This window comes from Fusarium venenatum (genome assembly GCF_020744135.1).
Source record: "Fusarium venenatum strain MPI-CAGE-CH-0201 chromosome Unknown EDB82scaffold_2, whole genome shotgun sequence".
Classification (NCBI taxonomy): domain Eukaryota; kingdom Fungi; phylum Ascomycota; class Sordariomycetes; order Hypocreales; family Nectriaceae; genus Fusarium; species Fusarium venenatum.
This window is the reverse complement of record NW_027072130.1, coordinates 6,271,465-6,288,177: the sequence shown is the minus strand read 5'-3', so window position 1 is coordinate 6,288,177 and position 16,713 is coordinate 6,271,465. Positions and strand designations below refer to the sequence as shown.

Genomic DNA, 16,713 nt, shown 5'->3' with positions numbered 1-16,713 from the left:
AGCAATCATGCATTCTTCAGCGCGCCGAGTCACCGTTGTCACTAGTCTAGAGGCGCAGCCAAGCTGCAGCATTCAGGAGTTGCCCTGGTTCCTTCGCGTTAGTTCACTTAGGTTGGTTCACAAAGCTGAGACAAGGATACCTTCCTCGTTTGCTCGTACCAACATCCATAATCGTCAGGTCACATCAGCTAGAAGCATTGACCTGGTTCTCGGAAGTCTTGTCTTTCGATCCGCCCGATAGTCTAGAACCCCATCAATCGTAAGTTGTTCAAGGGTAGAAACTCCGGCTTGCAAAACTCTAAATCGCGCCCTTCTCCCCATAATCTTCAAGGTGCATCCTGTTGCTAAAGAGGTGATTGATTCGGGTAATCTTGTGTCCCGTTAGCTTAAGCTTAACCTTGCAGATCTTGTACGGTCTGGGCACACAAACCGGCAGATCCCTGCACCCCTCACTTACTCCATCTTTAATGCCTCAATAGAAGACTTGAGTAAGAGACGAAATCAATTCGTCAATTCACTAGGGTTTAGGCCAAGACATAGCCTGTTTTTTTTTCTGCGGCCCAAACCTCGGAACAAAGCTTTTGGATGATGCCCGGTTGCTTCCCCATGCCCTGCCCAGTTGTGATCCCTGACACAGCGGAGATGATCAATCGTGGATAAAGTTCTTCCAAGGCACATATTTAGTACAGCCTGACCATCCTCCTTCGTTCTGCAGCTTGGCTCCCACACCACTCAGTTTCACTTCTACCTCATTCGCCATGCCTTCCACCATTGCTGCCCTTGTTGTCGGGATTTGTGGCGTTGCCGCTGCCAAACTTCCCTCCACGGCTCAGGTCATTGATCAGAAGTCTTTCAATGTTTTGAAGGATGTCCCACCACCTTCCGTGGCTAATGACACACTGGTAAGCCCTCCGTTCCTGATGTTCTAGAAAGTTGCTGATCTATCTCAGGTCTTTACATGGCCCGGAGTGACAGAGGAATCTCTCGTCGAGAAACCCTTCCATGTTTATGATGATGAATTCCTCGATGTCATCGGAAAGGATCCCTCTCTGACACTTGTTGCTACGTCAGAAAGCGACCCCATCTTCCACGAGGCTGTAGTCTGGTACCCACCTACAGACGAGGTTTTTTTCGTGCAAAATGCGGGTGCTCCTGCGGCAGGCACTGGCCTGAACAAGTCTTCCATCATCCAGAAGATTTCTCTCAAAGATGCAGAGGCTTTGCGCAAGGGAACCCTAGGCAAGGATGAAGTGAAGGTGACAGTCGTTGACACAGCTAACCCTCAAGTCATTAACCCCAATGGTATGTCTGTTCAAGGGTGCCTTGGTTCGCTGAATAAATACTAATTAAATGGATTTCAGGTGGCATTTACTACAAGGGCGAAATCATCTTTGCTGGTGAAGGCCAAGGTGACGAAGTTCCCTCGGCCCTTTACCGCATGAACCCCTTGCCTCCATACAACACAAGCAGTAAGATTGACTACTTCCAAGCAAGAGAGACTTTGCTAATCGTCATCAGCCCTCCTCAACAACTACTTTGGCCGCCAGTTCAACTCCTTGAACGACGTTGGCATCAACCCCAGGAATGGTGACTTGTACTTCACCGACACTCTCTACGGCTATCTCCAAGACTTCCGTCCTGTCCCTGGTCTGCGAAACCAAGTGTACCGATACAACTTCGACACTGGTGCTGTAACTGTTGTCGCTGATGACTTTACTCTTCCCAACGGTAAGCTATTTTCCGGGTATGATGTTCTCTGATGCTGATTCATGTCAGGTATTGGTTTTGCTCCTGATGGAAAGCGTGTCTATGTCACCGACACTGGCATCGCTCTTGGCTTCTACGGCCGTAACCTTTCCTCCCCCGCCTCTGTTTACTCTTTCGACGTGAACAAGGATGGTACCCTTGAGAACCGCAAGACTTTTGCCTACGTAGCTTCTTTCATCCCAGACGGTAAGTCTCAGTTGTCTCCCTGTTATGTGTTCTTGGGCTAATATTTCTAGGTGTTCATACCGATTCCAAGGGTCGTGTCTATGCTGGTTGTGGTGACGGTGTCCATGTCTGGAACCCCTCTGGCAAGCTCATTGGCAAGATCTATACCGGGATCACTGCTGCCAACTTCCAATTTGCTGGAAAAGGAAGATTGATTATCACTGGTCAGACTAAGCTGTTCTACGTTACCCTGGCTGCTTCAGGACCCAAGTTATATGACTAGAACTCCCCTGTGGCAGTATAGAAACAGATATTTTACCGTATTGATAGAAGATAATATTAATTATTAATCGATACTTGATTCCATAACGCCTGTCGTGCCGTATCCCACCGTTCACGGCAACTCCTGTCTAGCGGGAGTCCCATCAAGCTCAACCGGGGTATATTGGGGAGGAGGCGACAAAGGTGTTCCCCCTAACTCGCCTGGTGGCTTTATCTCTTGCGAATCCAACTGAGATGATTCTAACCCAGACTTCGGTGACCTTCCTCTCCTCCGCCAGAGGTAGAACGCTGCACCGATAATCCCGAGTCCGATGACGCCAACTCCAACGCCAATACCAGCTTGGGCCCCCGTTGACAAACCTCCTCCAGAGTCTGACTTGATATGAGATGCAGGGGTTTCTGTCCATGTCGACGTCGATGTTGTCGATACTGGCTCGAGTCGCTTCAGCCCAGCCAGCTGAAACATAGGTGCATGCACAGTAATGTTTTCCGTTACAGTAGAACGAGTCTCTATGGTGAATCGTGTCGGCGCCGTCACGCTCCTGAGAATAGTACTGCCCGAATCGCAAGAGATTACACTCAAAAGGCCCGCAGAAAAAAAATACTCCTACATGTTTGTGCTTCTCCATACTTGGCACATTCGTAATGACTGCGTTAACGTCAGTTTCTAGTCAGTTTTGGAAGATTCACCAAGTATAGTTACGATGGACAGCATCCTCTGACAAACTCATCGTCATTGACCTCGAACTGGAACTCGAAATCGCTTTTTGTCGTCCCTTCAGCTGTGCATGCGACCGTGAAGCCTTCGGGGCATTTGGTGGCAGGTTTGTAAATACCCCAACCGCTGACGGGGGGAATAAAGCCATTCGGCGGCGTTGCTGGAGGCCAGCATTTGAAATTTTCACGGTCGTTGATCTCGTAGTGTTAGTCTCAGGGTAGTGGTGTATGCAGACTGGCTCACCGTAGTGGGAAAAGCAGTATTGCACTTCTGAGCTTGCGATGCCACAGTGCAAGTAGAGCAGTCTGGCAAATATAACAAGCTACCGCATGCGGTAGGGTATGCCCACGACTCTGTCAGTGGGCCTAAGATTGTTCGGTTATCCGGCATTTCGATTCTACTCTGACAAAGGTGCTTATAACGATGCCAAGACGAGAGTGTTTCTGTACATTCGAGATGATCTAATGATTGCAATGAAGTCTCGAACAGAGTCAAAAACAAAAAGAAGAGGGGTAGCGTGAAGAATACATCAAGGAACGGGTATTTGATATCTGTTTTCTCTTGGCCCCCAATCTGTCTCATCACTGCGACCTTTTGCGAGCCTGTCAAATACCAATGAACGCTTTTGGTCCCATCACATTGCATATCAATTAAGCATGACAACAAGTTCGGAGATCTCCTGATTAGGAGATGAGCGACATCCCAGCCATGAACACGAGTTGTTGATTGGACGAGCCACCTCAGATTTGGATACGACAGCTGAAAGAAAGCAATCAACCGGAAGCAATGAACAAAGGGTTACAGGGGCTGGAATATATAGTTGCTGGTTAACGCCTGAGGCGTAGTTACATGTGTATGAGGTCATGACTACAAGCATTAAAAACTGTTCAACGGAATATTACAGAGCCGAGTCGGGACAATTAAGCAAGATCATAGCTTCGTGAACCCTAGAACCTTTGGTGTAGTAAACTTGAGTATTATTCGTTTTTCTTCCGTTTTTGCAAAGTCATTAGTGATGACTTGTCTCATCTTCATGGTTCACGGAAGATTCTTTCATCCAGGTCTTGAATCAATCTCAACCTCAATCTCAATCTCATCGAATGGATTCCTTTGTATATTTCTTTCATTGTCTCCCGCCACGTTGAAGTCAATGTCCTGCTTTGATCAGCCACAGTTGAACGTATGGAGTCCATTTCGGATAAACCGCTATCCTGATTGAGCATTCTACCACGATGTTCCCCACGTTCGGCTTCCTTGCACGCTTTAGAGAATAGCGTAATGTAGCCGAAAATCCGCCATTGGCTCAGGACAATAAAATGAGGTAATGAATTTGGCTTGATGGGCTCGGAAATAGCAAAAAATCCGGCACTATGGATCTTGACGACTCGCAAGATTGGACAAAGATGAAGTCACTCGAAAAATTGGCTCCATATTCTTCTTGGCTGCTTCCAACTTGGACTTGGCATCATCAAACAGAAACTCTTTTGATCTTCAGCCAAGAGATCTAGCCAAGACCGTCATGTTTACAGAACCGAAGCCTCTAATGGCCGACAAAGCAGCTGATGATCCCTCGCTAGGTTCGTTGCACCCAGAACTGACATCAAGAACACACTGACCAACCATAGGTCAACCCACTGTTGTGCAATGGTCAGGCCCAAATGATCCCGAGAACCCATACAACTGGTCCGTCAAAAAGAAATGGTTCGCAGTAGGCCTGGGCCTCTTTGCAACGTTCATATCAATGATGAACGGCACAATCATCACGACAGCCCACGAAGCCATCGGTGCAGACTTCAATGTGAGCGATGAGAACTTTCCACATTCCTATTGGCCCGTTGCATCTTGGGGTCTGGGAGGCGCCATTTTCTCTCTGGTACTGCTCCCAATCATGGAGGATTTTGGCATGAGGATCGTGTTTCTCTTGGTTTATACCGTGTTCCTATGCTTTCTGATACCGGTTGGAGTGGCGCCGAACTATGAGACTCTTATCATCACGAGATTCTTCAGTGGTGGGTGCTGCACTATTCTCGCAAATGCCGTGGCCGGGATTATAGGGAATGTCTTTGCCACTGATAGGGCGCGGACGATACCTACAGGGCTATATATCATGATTTATCTGAACTCGAGCAGCCTTGGACCTGTCGTGGGAGCTGCCATTTTCCAATTCCTGCCTTGGCGATGGATTGGATACATCGAACTTATCTGGACAGGAGTTTTCTTTCCTATCTTTATTCTGGCTATGCCTGAGACGAGAGGATCTGCAATTTTGACTGCGCGAGCAAAGAAGCTTCGCAAACAAGGACAAAACGCATACAGTCAGAAAGAACTCGACTCCAAGTCCATTATGCACGACATATGGATTAGTATTCAAAGACCTTTATATATGCTCTGCACCGAAAGCGTAGTCTTCATCAGCACGATCTGGACAGCTTTCAGTCTCGGTGTCATCTATGTGTTCACCCAATCTGTCGAACAAGTCTTCAGCGAACTCTACGGATGGAACGCCGTAGAGGCAGGTTATGTACAGGCCTCTATCGTTATTGGCGAGATTCTCGGCTTCGGACTTTGTGTCTTGACGAATAATTGGTATTACGCTTCAGCATCGCGCAACAAAGAAGAACCCGGCACGCCTATACCCGAAGCTCGACTTTACGTCGCTGTCGTTGGAGGTTTCATTGGAGTGACTGGAGGCATGTTCGTGTACGCTTGGACGAGCTTTTCATGGGTGACCTGGGTGGGCCCTGCATTTGGCTTGATGCTTGTTGGGCTTGGAACGGAAGCTGTTGTCGTTAGTATCGCGAATTATTTGATCGATGCTTATAGCAACTATGCTGGAAGTGCAATTGGGGCTACTGTACTGGGAGAGAATCTCGGTGTTGCTTTTCTTCCGCTTGCTTCGAGTAGCATGTATACCAACTTAGGTTTCCATTGGGCTAGTTCCCTTCTGGGATTCATCTCGTTGGTTTTGGCAGCAGCACCAATTGCTGTCTTTATCTGGGGCAAGGAGATCAGGGCTCGAAGTCCATTTATGAAGTCGGCTATGTCAAAGCCCCTAGAGTTTGCCATGGCACCATCAGAATAGATAATGTGTTGCGCGTCGATAGGACCACAGCAACAGACTAGTAATATTCTTCTTACAACAACAAATATATTGATATATCTCAATCAAACTTTTCAGACAAGTATCAATTTTACAATCTTAATTTGATCAGTGACTCTCCATCTAAGCAAGACTCTTTGCAACAACAAAGCTGACATCATCCGCAAAACTCTTATCAGCATCAAAAGTGTGAACACCACCATTAGATGCAGCATAACCCTTGTTATCGTAGTGTCGAAAGTATCGAGTTGGGTAACTCCAAGATCGGATTGAATTTCCCTGGTTATTCATACCCTTCTGAGGACAAAACGTAGCGTCTTCGTTAAAGGCTTTGCTTCCGTCGTTCTTGTTAAGCACGAGAGCGAACGAGTAATGTCTGATGTAACTTCCAGGTGTATCAACAGACTCAAACGATACACAGCCACTATTGGCAAGACCGGTACGGACAGTCCAGCTGGCTTGCTTCTTGAGCGCGGTGGTGCTAGAGGAATCGACAATCTGTGTATTGACGTCCGAGTCGGTATGCGCGAGGTAGCGGTTTGTATACCCTGATGTCGTAACCTTCAATGATACAGATGACCCGACTGAGAGAGCAGTGCCACTTGTCAGTGACGTCGTAGCATATTTGGCAGCCACGATATCAGCCTGTACAGCATTCTCAGTGGCATCGGAAGGATATCCAGAAGTCATAACGCCTTCGTAAAAGGTACCTTGAGCACCAACACTATTGTCACCTCCAATGCCCAATATGATGGCGCCTTCCTTCTTCATCGGGCTGTATCCTCCGTCGGGATATGCGCCGCTGTAGAATGTTGACAGAGAGCCAGAAGCAGCATTTCCACCCCGGATGGACCAGGTACCAGGCTTGCCCTTCACAATCGCACTGAGGAATCTGTGACTGACGGAAGGATCTGCAGCATTGTTCTTTGGGTTCTTGCCAGAAAATAGGCCATTCTCAAGATCTGCCATGATCCACGGTCCGCTACCAGCACCAGAACCCCAGACAGTGTTGTCGCCAAAGTAGATGGCTTCCATGTGACCATTGCCTGTGTCTTTGCTGTTGGTCTCGGCATTACCATAGTCGAAGCAACAGCCCCCATTGTAGTGTGTACCATCGAGAACAGCGTACATGCCTTCTGGCTGATCACCTGTAGCGGAACCGCTGACATGATTGTTGCGGTAGCCAGTTCCAGGAGATATGAAAACGCCATAGGCTTTCTTCCCATTGAGAGTCACTGGTGCACCATCGGCACTCGCCAAGTTGTCGTACCCGTTTGCCTCCGGACCCTGGAATCCACCAGGTGGTGCTTGGGTCAAGTGATTACTTCGACCAGATTGGTCATAGATGATGGTGATGAGGCATGTTGTACCACTGCAGAATGTGTCTTGTGCAGAGGCATCAGCGACTCCACCCTTTGCTAGAGGTTTGATGTCTGTAGTTGACCCATCAGATGCACGCTTGATCTGGTAAAGTCCACCATTATAGTTGGTGTACAGGGCTCGAGTGGTGCTGTGTGCAGCGATGCAGGGCGTGCCGCCGCTGTTATAGATGTCACATGGCCCAGCAATGGCAAGTCGTGCTGTGGTGACGAGACCGAGAGCCAGAATGCTTTGAAACTGCATTATGGCATGAGAAGTCTGTTGGATTTGAGAACACAATGTAAGTGACTTTGAGAAGTATTTGCTCTGGTACAGTGGCGTGATGGCAAGGTGAGTTTTGTTGGATAAGGTATGACCTGAATAAAGAGTTATTATATAGAGAACTCCGGAGTAATCAACCAACCGACCGATCCTGATGTCGTCTCGTATCAATTCTCTGTAGTACAACCACCTTCCAATTGTGAAATAGGACGATCCACGTGAGCCTTTTCAGAGACGACATCACAGCCCATCTTCAACAACGATGCCGAGCGATACGATTAACGAACCTCATTTGGTCGCTTCTTTCACTTCGTGGGGAATATCGATCGGGGTCCGGGGGATCGTCCAAAAAAGGATCATGGCTCGGGCCTTGATGCAACCCCACAACGGCAAGGAAGTGCCGAGTCTGATGCGACCGAACCAGAGCTCAAGAGTGACCAGACGAGCTAGTCAAAAGGCCAATCAACGTGTTTTGCTTTGGACTATTTGGGAATGTTTCGGAACGAACTACATTGTTGCTTGTTATGAAAAGACGTCTTACTGGGTAACGACTAATACGAAGATCAGTGTTTCTAGCCGAAAGGAACCGCAGCTTTGTCTATGGGCATCCGAAAGCTTGACCTTCTAGTAACCAGCAGAAACGATGACCAAAACATGCCGGATACAAAATGAATGACGTGAGTATAGTCTAGACAGCATGGTGTAACTGAATGGTTTCGTCTATTATAATTCGACCGGCTGATCGTCTGATGTCATGAGGACACTGGACATTATCAGTGCAAAAGACGAATAGCCTGAGGATTGACAGTCTCAAATCACATAAACGAAACCAAGAATTCCGCTCATGACCCGCGTTTCTCAACATGTCAACAGTGCAGCTGTATCGTTGAGTTCGAGTATCTCGATGTTACTGTTTGTTCATACACACACATTCACCCTTGCGCAATCTTTCAGGGAGCATCGTTAGTTCTGTTCAGTCTTTATTTCCGTAAACTTGTATGCTTCAAACGTTCGCCATAAATTTCAAGTTCTTCCTAATCTTATGGCCCCCAGAGCCTGTGAGTATATATTCCAACCTTCACTTGTTTAACCCTTGAAAATGAACCAATATAAAGCATTCTCCACAGCGAAATCAATCGGTCTTGTCCCAAAATTCCCCAATGAAATCCTGTACATCTTTCCAAAGAGCATCAGGCTCCTCAAGTGCAGGGAAGTGTCCACCAGTGTCATGCATACGATACCATTTGATCTGCTCAGTTTGCTGGATCCACCTCTCAGGAGCGGTGACAAGGTCCTTCTTGAAACAAGAGTAGCCCAAGGGCGCTTTGGTGTTCTTCCAGCCAGCCATGAGAAGCTCTGGATTCTCAAAGGCCATGCGATGGACGTAAATCGAGGTTGGGTAGCTGCGAGTGAACCAGTATAGCGCCACGTTTGTCAAGATCAAATCTCGGTCGGGAGCTCTGTCAGACCATTGAATCATCTTGTCTCCGACCCAGGCAAGAAGTGCGACAGGATTGGTTCCGACAAGATACCCTGCTGAAGCTGGCCTCGTGCCGTCTAGCTGGATGAAAGCAGTGCCTGTTTTGCTAAACTCAGCGAGCCGACCAAAAGCTGCTACTTCATCGGGACTATAAAGTCCTTCTTTGATACCAGCTTCGACATCCTCTCCAGCTGGAGGCATAATGTTCAGCATGTTCATGTGAACGAGCTTGCAAGCTGGGTCAATGTTGGCAACGACAGGCGCTGTCCAGCCGCCGAAGTCACCGCCTTGTGCAACATAACCGGTCTTGTCAAAGCCCAAAGAGTGCATCATCTTGGACATGAGGCGCGCATTATCGGAATGTGCGAACTCTTTGTCAAGAGGCGGTGCGTCTGAGAAGGGATATCCAATATGGTGAGGGACGATAATGTGATAAGGTAGAGTTTCGGGGTCATAATCGCTTTGGAGTTTTTGAAGAATGGGAAGGTATTCGACAACGGAACCTGGCCAGCCGTGCAGGAACAGGATGGGAACTGCAGATGGGCTTTTGGAGAACAAGGCAAAGAAGTTGATATTGTAGGATTTTGAGTCATCGTCGACGACAGTAATATTATACTGCGGTACGGAGTTCAATGTTACCTCCCATTTTCTCCTAGAGGCTATCAATTAGTATAAAAATCCAGTTGGTTGATATGAGGTGCAGGCTTACCAGTCATAATCTTTCTCCCAATGATTCACCAAGTCCAAAAGTTCATTTCGTGGGATTCCAAAGGAACCATCATCGCCGCTGTTCCATACATTGGGTTCAGGTACAGGTGATAGCTTGAGAAGCGTCTTGAGTCGGTCAATCTCACTGTCGGGAATGTAAATAGTGGAGGCTGTCAGATTTGCTGACGCGGGGACAGAGTGAGGAAGGGCGCTAAAGGCAAGAGTGCTCATGCTGAATAGCCCGACGTGAACGTGATAATAGTATTGTAGATGGCAATTAAGAGTGTTAAATGGAATAGAAGGGGAGAGCTGGTGATTCCTCTTGCGAATTCCAAATCTTTGGGTGACTCTTTATAGGGATTGCTTTGTCCAATGTGCCGGCGTCATAGTTGAATACTTGTCTGTCAGATTTTCTAGAATGTTCGCGAAACCACTTTTCTTCTAGAGGATTCTATACTCAATATGAGATATTTCCCGAAGAGGGCATTTGGAGCGACAAGTTAATTATGTTTGTATCTCGCGTTTGACAACATTCGTACTTTAACGTCCTTCGCAAATAACCCCACCAGCGGATAAAATTACAAACAGAAAACAAGGAAAACTGCTATCAACAATAATTTAAACTCTGGTCTGACTGTTCCTGCTGCAGAATCCGTCGTCGAAGCTGTTGTTGTCTCAGTAGCGGTCGTCATGGTTGAAGCGTCGCCAGAAGTCGGCTCTGCAGCATCTCCAATGGGTGTCTTGAGGAGGGTCATGCTTCCATCATACGTCCCTGGAAAATTACACGCAATAAACCGAGTTGATGATGATTTGTCGTTGTAGTCAAAGATTTTGTGCGTCAGACACGTCCCCATACTAAGGAGTGGATGTTAGTCTTTATTGCAGCTTGCTGTAAACAACTTACCAAGACACTGTGGAACTACGGGCGAATGCAGTTGCGCCGACACAGCGAGTGAAAATCAGATCGCCGCAGCCAGCCCAGATGCCGCTCAGAGCGAATTGACCGTCAACACAAGCGGCAGTGTCTACCGAAGTGTTAGTATTATATACGGCCATCACATTTCTACGATAGTTCATACAAAAGCCATCCTTTCCTTCAATCTTGCCGTATCCTATTGACCACCGACCCTGAGGGAATGAAGTGCTGACAATTGTGTGAAAAGATGTGACGGCACGATCTTCAAGGCTGGGAGGTTCTGTTATTAATGGGTAGGCGGTTGTTTGTGTTGGAGTCGCAGTCACGTGCGACACTTCAAGTAGAAGGAACGCCAGTAATGTTTGCAGCAGCATTGTTGTTTGTACGTACGCACCGAAGGGATTGTTCTGCTAAACGGATAGGAAAACTGTCCATATTTATGCACAAGTATTTTTCGTGGCTTGAGCCAGATCAGGGTCCAAAGTCTTGGCTGGCTTGAGAGAGAAGACATGATTGGCCTATAATTTTCAGCTGAGGTTGGTCTAAGACGTGGCAACAGACTTTCCAGCAAAGCAATCAGGGGTAACTTCTCAAGAGTTCAACATAGAACATCAACTGGGCAGAACGGTATGTAAAGGCAACATTTAATTCTAGATGTAACGGTTTGGCATCCGACCATTCGACTCTGCATCTTCATTGAGCGGAAAAATCTGCATTTTTTCTCCATGGGAGACGAAGACTGATATGAGGGACTGCAGGGATTGCTGCAAGGGTACCCAGTTTAAGAGTTCAGCTGCATGCGCCACCACTGTTCTGGAGCGTCCTCGTCATTTTATTGCAGATCTTGTAGGCTTCACAAGTAGTTCCCTGTACAGGGATAGGGAACGAGACATTAAAGTGGCGATAAAAAAATACGATTATACGCTATATGCCATTCTAGAAAAGTACCATAGTGACGGATACAACAGCCATGAATGTCAAAATGGAACCGGAAACCATCTTGCCCACACTGCCATCACTCTCCCCGTATCCAATGTTTGACGGATTACTCTCGAACCCAACAGTGCGCTCCCATGAGGGCGTACTCTCATTGAGACTCAGAGCATCAGAATGGTACTCGTCCACAACTCCAGCGAAACGGACTGAAACATAACCAATAACTTCGGGGCTGCCACCCACAGGTTGACCAGTCATATTGGATTGTCGATATGGCTTCGCGTAGAAAGTACCATCCAGTGTCAGATTGGCTGTCTTGTCGTCAAACTGCACGCTCACTTCAGGGTACTTGTAGTCGTCCCAATCCTCTGCAAAATACGACCTAAATCTGGTCATATGGAATCTATAGTCATTGGTCCATTCAGTGGAATTGCATGTTGGCATGGTGACATTGCTCCAAGCTGATGCGCTTCCGCCATTTGCAGTATTCAACATTGTTGCCGTCAGATTGTAAGCTTTACTTGAAACCTGAGTGGTTGTGAAGTTGAATTCGTCGGGGAAAACATTGTTACGTGGACGCCAGTAACCACCTGGGGTCGGGCTGGATACAAGTTAGCCCAAAAACAATCGATAGTGTCGAGGATATAAAAAGACTTACTCGGCCGAATAGATGGGGATTGAAAGATTGTCCTTTTCATACATAAAGTTCTGGGGCAAGGAAGACACATTGAATGGCGACGAAGTTTGTGGCATGAGTGTCAACCAGAATATGACCGAATTGTTGCCACCGTTCCAGGTGCCACGCTCAAGAACACTGAGAATAGCGTCATACTTGAAAGTGCTTGTAAAGTTTCTGAGCTCTGGGCATACTTCGTCGGAAGGGGTGAGGTATTGATAAGCAAACTCAACATCAACTTCTGCAGTGGCATTGTAGTATCTATTAACGTCAGCCAAGTTTCCGATGCTATCTAAGGATGTGGGACCCACGATCCGACCCAGGTGTAAAAGTCACCCAGGCCTGTCACATTGCTTGGACGAAAGTTAGTAGCAGGATCATATTTCTCATCCTCCTCAGCTAGACCCAGTGCCAAAAGACAGCATAGGATTGCATGCAGGGCTAGACGTTTGACAGCCAACATTGTATTGTTTGTGGCTTGTAAGGCTGAAGCAGCTAGTAAAAAGTTACCTGAGAAGGAAAGTGGAATTACACTACTTTTATGTACGTTCCCAAGGCACAGCACAATTTAATCTCGCTAACGGGCCTTCTAGTTCTGTCCGTTCTTACTGTTTTATCGGTGTGGGGGTTTCTGTAGTGCTATAATAGGGGTCTATGTCACTATTGGTCTGCTGATGGCTGAAGGATCAAGCTCCGCCGACACATTGGGGCCGATAACCGACTTGGCTGCTTGGCTTTCAAGGCCCGAGAGCAAATGATGTTTTGAGAAACTGTCACTTTTCGATAACAAGAGCGTTTATCGTCATTAGACTCAAGACACAACTTGCATTAATAGAAGTTTCACCTCTTGATGTGCTGGTCAGTATCTATTTAGCTCTTTGTTGCTTTTGAGACAATGTCTTCGCAAATGCTGTGCCTCAGTTAATTACAGCGTGCGCTACTAATAAGTGTAGTGACTCTTGGCGAAACAAGTGCTGTAAGAGTTATTCATCACCCCGGCTGTGACCATCTAAACCTCTTTCAGCTGATCTAACACGCATCCCAAGAGTATCGCTTGTGGATTTGCACGAGACAGTACCACGACGATAACACTGGCCTTTGCTCAAGCAAATGACACAACGGCTATTCGTACTGAATAATTCCGGTCGCGAAATGGAACATTGAATATGTGACTACTCATCGAATGTTGAGAAAATATGAATGGATTCTATTATCCAAACTTGACATTCTTAAATTTAACCTCCCCCCGGTCTGTTTGGTTAGTCTCAGTACTTGCTCTTCAACTTGTAGTCCCTGTCCCTCCATATAGCCGTCGAGATACAGTTCACCAACAAACGTAAAGTCTTCTCCCGTCTTTCTGATAACATATAAAACTCCGCTGCCATGAATAATCGAAGCGTGGTCGCCCACCTGTGCACCAGAGGGACCTATGCCGATATGCCCCGTAGAAGTGATGATGAAACATCTGTGAAAGCAAAATGTTCCTGCCAAGACCCTATACTCTTGAGCGTTCCCGCCTAATGCAAGATTTCGTAGATGGGCCACGGCTTCTGCGTTCTGGCTCCCAGCCAAGTCGGCCTTGTCAAGAAGACGCAGCATGTAGGTTAACCCATCCTTGAAGCTTTGTTCCCACGTTCGCCCAGTGAGTCCGTGTTGATCGGTGGTGGTGACCTCCATTAAACATGCAGCTAAACACTCAAAGCCTCCCACGTCGGTTGGCTTCAAGACCGAAAACGCCAAATCCCATATCGATCCAAGTTTGGAGTCAAGGGAAGACCCGGAATCTTCTTTGGTCTGTTCATTGTTGCTAAAAGAGACCTTGCGCACAATATCTCCAACTATCGCGCCTCCGACAGCCAGGGCTGGGCCGCCTTCGTTATCAAAGAGTTTCAGTCGTTGGTTGAGGGATGCAGCGTATTGTCTAGGGAACCCAAACATCACAGACTCATCGTAAATCGTATAACGTATCCAGGAAAGACTTGTCCAAATATCACTATTGGATACCAGATAGTCACTCCAGTCAGTGGCCCATGATGGCAGCTTTGTGAGGTCATGTAATCCCTGTTTCCTCGAAAGACTACCAGCGGTACCACGCGCACGGGTCAAGATAGCCAGGGAACCGTTGCGTTCTGACAAGAATCGAGCAACTTTCTGATATACTTCTTCAGTCTCTAGACTGTAGTCTGGGCGCAGAGATTCTGGAACCTTGGCCGAATTCTCACATTCTGCCGCTATGCCAAGCAGCGCATAGACTTTATCCCTTTGATTAGTGGCGTGAAACTTGATTTGTGTACAAGATAGCAATGCATTTAGAGGCCATAGACTCTGAGATCGCCGGATATTGTTAATTGTGTTGACATTGAGAAAGTTTTTCGAAAGTTGAGACAACCTGAGGTATCCATTCCTTCTCAACCAGCCAGCTACCCATTCAGGACGGTGTCATGTATCCTTTATCCAGAATTTTCAGCCTCGGCCTTGGATGTACTTGAGAAAGGTTTTCCTAAAGCTGGGGACATTTAGCTCACTTGGTTCAACCTTGCTGTACACTCTGGCAAAAATGGACCTGGGGTCTCTCATAAGAGCCATGTTACAAGCGAATTCTTACCTTGACGTTGATAGTGGGGATCCAGGCTCACCTGTTCGGAAAGCGTTATTCAAGAGACACTACGATGCACTTATTGGTCTTCTATCTCCAACAGTTTCTAATAGTGCCGAAAGTATCGACATATATTGTCCGACTCAACCCGAAATTGACCAACTGATTCGAGCTTACCTCCTTGCCGGTAACCGAATGCATGGTTCATCCATACTGGAATTCTTTTTCCAGTGGGGTGACGAGATAAACGTCTTGACCCTGCTTCGATCAGGGAGATTCAGAATGGATGGTAATATTTTAACGGCAATGCGTTGCAGCCCATTGTCCGCGGCCGTTGAACGGGGTATGCAGGCCTTGTCCGGTTCCTTCTACGCCAGGAGGATCTAGACGTCAATCTTCGAGACGAGGATAAGGGACTGTCTCCATTCTGCAGAGCTGCCAGAAACGGGCGGCTTGGGATTGTGCAACGTTTCGTGCAAAACGCGAGAACAGATGTCAACCTAGGATGCAAAGAATTCGCAAAGTCACTATTGTCCTATGCAGCAGAGGGGGGATTTTTAAATGTGGTCCAGCTGCTTCTATGTCAACCTGATGTGGAGGTTAACATGCTCGACAAAGATGAGCGGTAGCCAATGTTTCATGCTGCAAGGAAAGGACATGGTGACATTGTGCAACTTCTCCTGCGCACTCCTGGCAATGATCCAATCGCGGAGGATAAACATGGTTACACGGCCCTTGCCTATGCCACTCTACATGGGTATGAAGATGTTGTGAGAATACTCCTTGAATACGACCACGTTCAAGATGATTCCAAAGCCGGAGATCCTGGTAAAACGCCTCTTTCGATTGCCTACCAGTTCGGACACCACTCCATCGCGCAACTTCTTCGTACATATCCGATGACAAATATCGTGGATATAGTTACAGGCAGTCGAGAAGCAGACAATGATGCAAATGCACATAATGTGACGAGTTTATGGTGGTCTGCATTTAGAGGCAATCATTTGCTGGTGAGGGAATTGCTTCGCCATAGAGTCGTTGAGCTCAACTTTCGAGATGCAAATGACGGCCGCACGGCGCTATGGTGTGCTGCAGCAGAGGGACACGAAGCGGTAGTAGAACCTCTTCTTCGAGAGCAAGGTATTGACCTGGAGTCTAAAAATACTGAAGACGGCCAAACAGCACTTTGCGTAGCTGCCAGGTTCGGACATAGGGGGGTTAGTAAAATTGATGTTAGAAAGCAGGAGGGTTGTTTTAGGCTCTCAAGACCTTCAGGGACAGACAGCGTGGATGTGGGCTGTTAGAAGAGAGGATAATTTGATGGTGGCAATGTTGGAAAATAAATAGTGAAAAATAAAGGGTCGTAAAGCCTGGTTTACTATTTACATTCATCAGCTACTTAATATCATATTAGTCCATAGTATTGAACAATAGTGACATTATGCTGAGACCGATATATCTTTACAAATTGGGACGGACTTCAAGACCCGTCACTTTCCAGCGGTCAATACTCTGAGCCCTGTTGATGTCTTGTAGGGTCGAATGGGAAAGAGATCTTTGATATCCCTGTTGTGCGACAACAGAGACGGCAAGCAACTCCATTCCGACGGGAAGCTGGGGGTCAGGCGGTCAATACCGATTTTCATGTTAACTACAAAGCCAATATCCAGACTAGAAAGGGATACAGAATTGCATGCATCAATTATACCTAGTGTAGAGACTGGAGAC

The 16,713-nt window shown here is 47.1% G+C and overlaps 8 protein-coding genes across 8 annotated transcripts; 3 read left to right on the top strand and 5 right to left on the bottom strand.

Annotated features, from left to right (window-relative positions):
- Nucleotides 1–674: 674 nt before the first annotated feature.
- Nucleotides 675–2,289, top strand: EDB82DRAFT_176526 (uncharacterized protein). The gene is made up of 6 exons (XM_025735411.2): nucleotides 675–902; nucleotides 951–1,302; nucleotides 1,362–1,469; nucleotides 1,519–1,728; nucleotides 1,777–1,953; nucleotides 2,004–2,289. The coding sequence occupies exons 1-6, from the start codon at nucleotides 759–761 to the stop codon at nucleotides 2,213–2,215; spliced, it is 1,203 nt and encodes a 400-aa protein (XP_025586120.2). The 5' UTR covers nucleotides 675–758; the 3' UTR covers nucleotides 2,216–2,289.
- A 37-nt stretch (nucleotides 2,290–2,326) lies between these two features.
- On the bottom strand, nucleotides 2,327–3,322 carry EDB82DRAFT_524880 (uncharacterized protein; the record flags this gene model as incomplete). The annotated part of the gene is made up of 4 exons (XM_065609132.1): nucleotides 2,327–2,768; nucleotides 2,846–2,863; nucleotides 2,918–3,129; nucleotides 3,176–3,322. The coding sequence occupies 4 exons, from the start codon at nucleotides 3,320–3,322 to the stop codon at nucleotides 2,327–2,329; spliced, it is 819 nt and encodes a 272-aa protein (XP_065464905.1).
- Nucleotides 3,323–4,301: 979 nt separating this feature from the next.
- On the top strand, nucleotides 4,302–6,095 carry EDB82DRAFT_176517 (major facilitator superfamily domain-containing protein). The gene is made up of 2 exons (XM_025735408.2): nucleotides 4,302–4,509; nucleotides 4,558–6,095. The coding sequence occupies exons 1-2, from the start codon at nucleotides 4,452–4,454 to the stop codon at nucleotides 6,012–6,014; spliced, it is 1,515 nt and encodes a 504-aa protein (XP_025586118.1). The 5' UTR covers nucleotides 4,302–4,451; the 3' UTR covers nucleotides 6,015–6,095.
- A 60-nt stretch (nucleotides 6,096–6,155) lies between these two features.
- Nucleotides 6,156–7,655, bottom strand: EDB82DRAFT_566982 (concanavalin A-like lectin/glucanase domain-containing protein; the record flags this gene model as incomplete). The annotated part of the gene is made up of 1 exon (XM_025735407.1): nucleotides 6,156–7,655. One exon carries the CDS (start codon nucleotides 7,653–7,655, stop codon nucleotides 6,156–6,158), a length of 1,500 nt encoding a protein of 499 aa, XP_025586117.1.
- Nucleotides 7,656–8,639: 984 nt separating this feature from the next.
- EDB82DRAFT_536736 (Alpha/Beta hydrolase protein) lies at nucleotides 8,640–10,175 on the bottom strand. Its single transcript, XM_025735406.2, has 2 exons — nucleotides 9,863–10,175; nucleotides 8,640–9,805 (listed from the first exon to the last, which is right to left on the bottom strand). Exons 1-2 carry the CDS (start codon nucleotides 10,090–10,092, stop codon nucleotides 8,806–8,808), a joined length of 1,230 nt encoding a protein of 409 aa, XP_025586116.1. The 5' UTR covers nucleotides 10,093–10,175; the 3' UTR covers nucleotides 8,640–8,805.
- A 91-nt stretch (nucleotides 10,176–10,266) lies between these two features.
- On the bottom strand, nucleotides 10,267–11,170 carry EDB82DRAFT_499964 (uncharacterized protein). Its single transcript, XM_025735405.2, has 3 exons — nucleotides 10,941–11,170; nucleotides 10,766–10,886; nucleotides 10,267–10,716 (listed from the first exon to the last, which is right to left on the bottom strand). The coding sequence occupies exons 1-3, from the start codon at nucleotides 11,149–11,151 to the stop codon at nucleotides 10,440–10,442; spliced, it is 609 nt and encodes a 202-aa protein (XP_025586115.1). The 5' UTR covers nucleotides 11,152–11,170; the 3' UTR covers nucleotides 10,267–10,439.
- Nucleotides 11,171–11,676: 506 nt separating this feature from the next.
- On the bottom strand, nucleotides 11,677–14,975 carry EDB82DRAFT_536734 (uncharacterized protein; the record flags this gene model as incomplete). Its single annotated transcript, XM_025735404.2, has 5 exons — nucleotides 11,677–12,314; nucleotides 12,372–12,650; nucleotides 12,701–12,742; nucleotides 13,726–14,641; nucleotides 14,915–14,975. 5 exons carry the CDS (start codon nucleotides 14,973–14,975, stop codon nucleotides 11,714–11,716), a joined length of 1,899 nt encoding a protein of 632 aa, XP_025586114.2. The 3' UTR covers nucleotides 11,677–11,713.
- A 326-nt stretch (nucleotides 14,976–15,301) lies between these two features.
- On the top strand, nucleotides 15,302–16,289 carry EDB82DRAFT_575308 (ankyrin repeat-containing domain protein; the record flags this gene model as incomplete). Its single annotated transcript, XM_065609959.1, has 1 exon — nucleotides 15,302–16,289. The coding sequence occupies exon 1, from the start codon at nucleotides 15,618–15,620 to the stop codon at nucleotides 16,287–16,289; it is 672 nt and encodes a 223-aa protein (XP_065464904.1). The 5' UTR covers nucleotides 15,302–15,617.
- Between the last annotated feature and the right edge of the window lie 424 nt (nucleotides 16,290–16,713).

Excerpts from the sequence above, each read along its gene's own strand:
- EDB82DRAFT_176526 (XM_025735411.2), top strand. The coding sequence starts at position 759 with ATGCCTTCCACCATTGCTGCCCTTGTTGTCGGGATTTGTGGCGTTGCC. Across the intron at positions 903-950 it reads CCGTGGCTAATGACACACTG|GTCTTTACATGGCCCGGAGT; the intron begins GTAAGCCCTCCG and ends GATCTATCTCAG. Across the intron at positions 1,729-1,776 it reads TGACTTTACTCTTCCCAACG|GTATTGGTTTTGCTCCTGAT; the intron begins GTAAGCTATTTT and ends GATTCATGTCAG.
- EDB82DRAFT_176517 (XM_025735408.2), top strand. The coding sequence starts at position 4,452 with ATGTTTACAGAACCGAAGCCTCTAATGGCCGACAAAGCAGCTGATGAT. Across the intron at positions 4,510-4,557 it reads AGCTGATGATCCCTCGCTAG|GTCAACCCACTGTTGTGCAA; the intron begins GTTCGTTGCACC and ends GACCAACCATAG.
- EDB82DRAFT_536736 (XM_025735406.2), bottom strand. The coding sequence starts at position 10,092 with ATGAGCACTCTTGCCTTTAGCGCCCTTCCTCACTCTGTCCCCGCGTCA. Across the intron at positions 9,806-9,862 it reads TGGGAGAAAGATTATGACTG|GAGAAAATGGGAGGTAACAT; the intron begins GTAAGCCTGCAC and ends GATAGCCTCTAG.
- EDB82DRAFT_499964 (XM_025735405.2), bottom strand. The coding sequence starts at position 11,151 with ATGCTGCTGCAAACATTACTGGCGTTCCTTCTACTTGAAGTGTCGCAC. Across the intron at positions 10,887-10,940 it reads TGAAGGAAAGGATGGCTTTT|ACACTGCCGCTTGTGTTGAC; the intron begins GTATGAACTATC and ends ACACTTCGGTAG. Across the intron at positions 10,717-10,765 it reads CGTAGTTCCACAGTGTCTTG|TATGGGGACGTGTCTGACGC; the intron begins GTAAGTTGTTTA and ends TCCACTCCTTAG.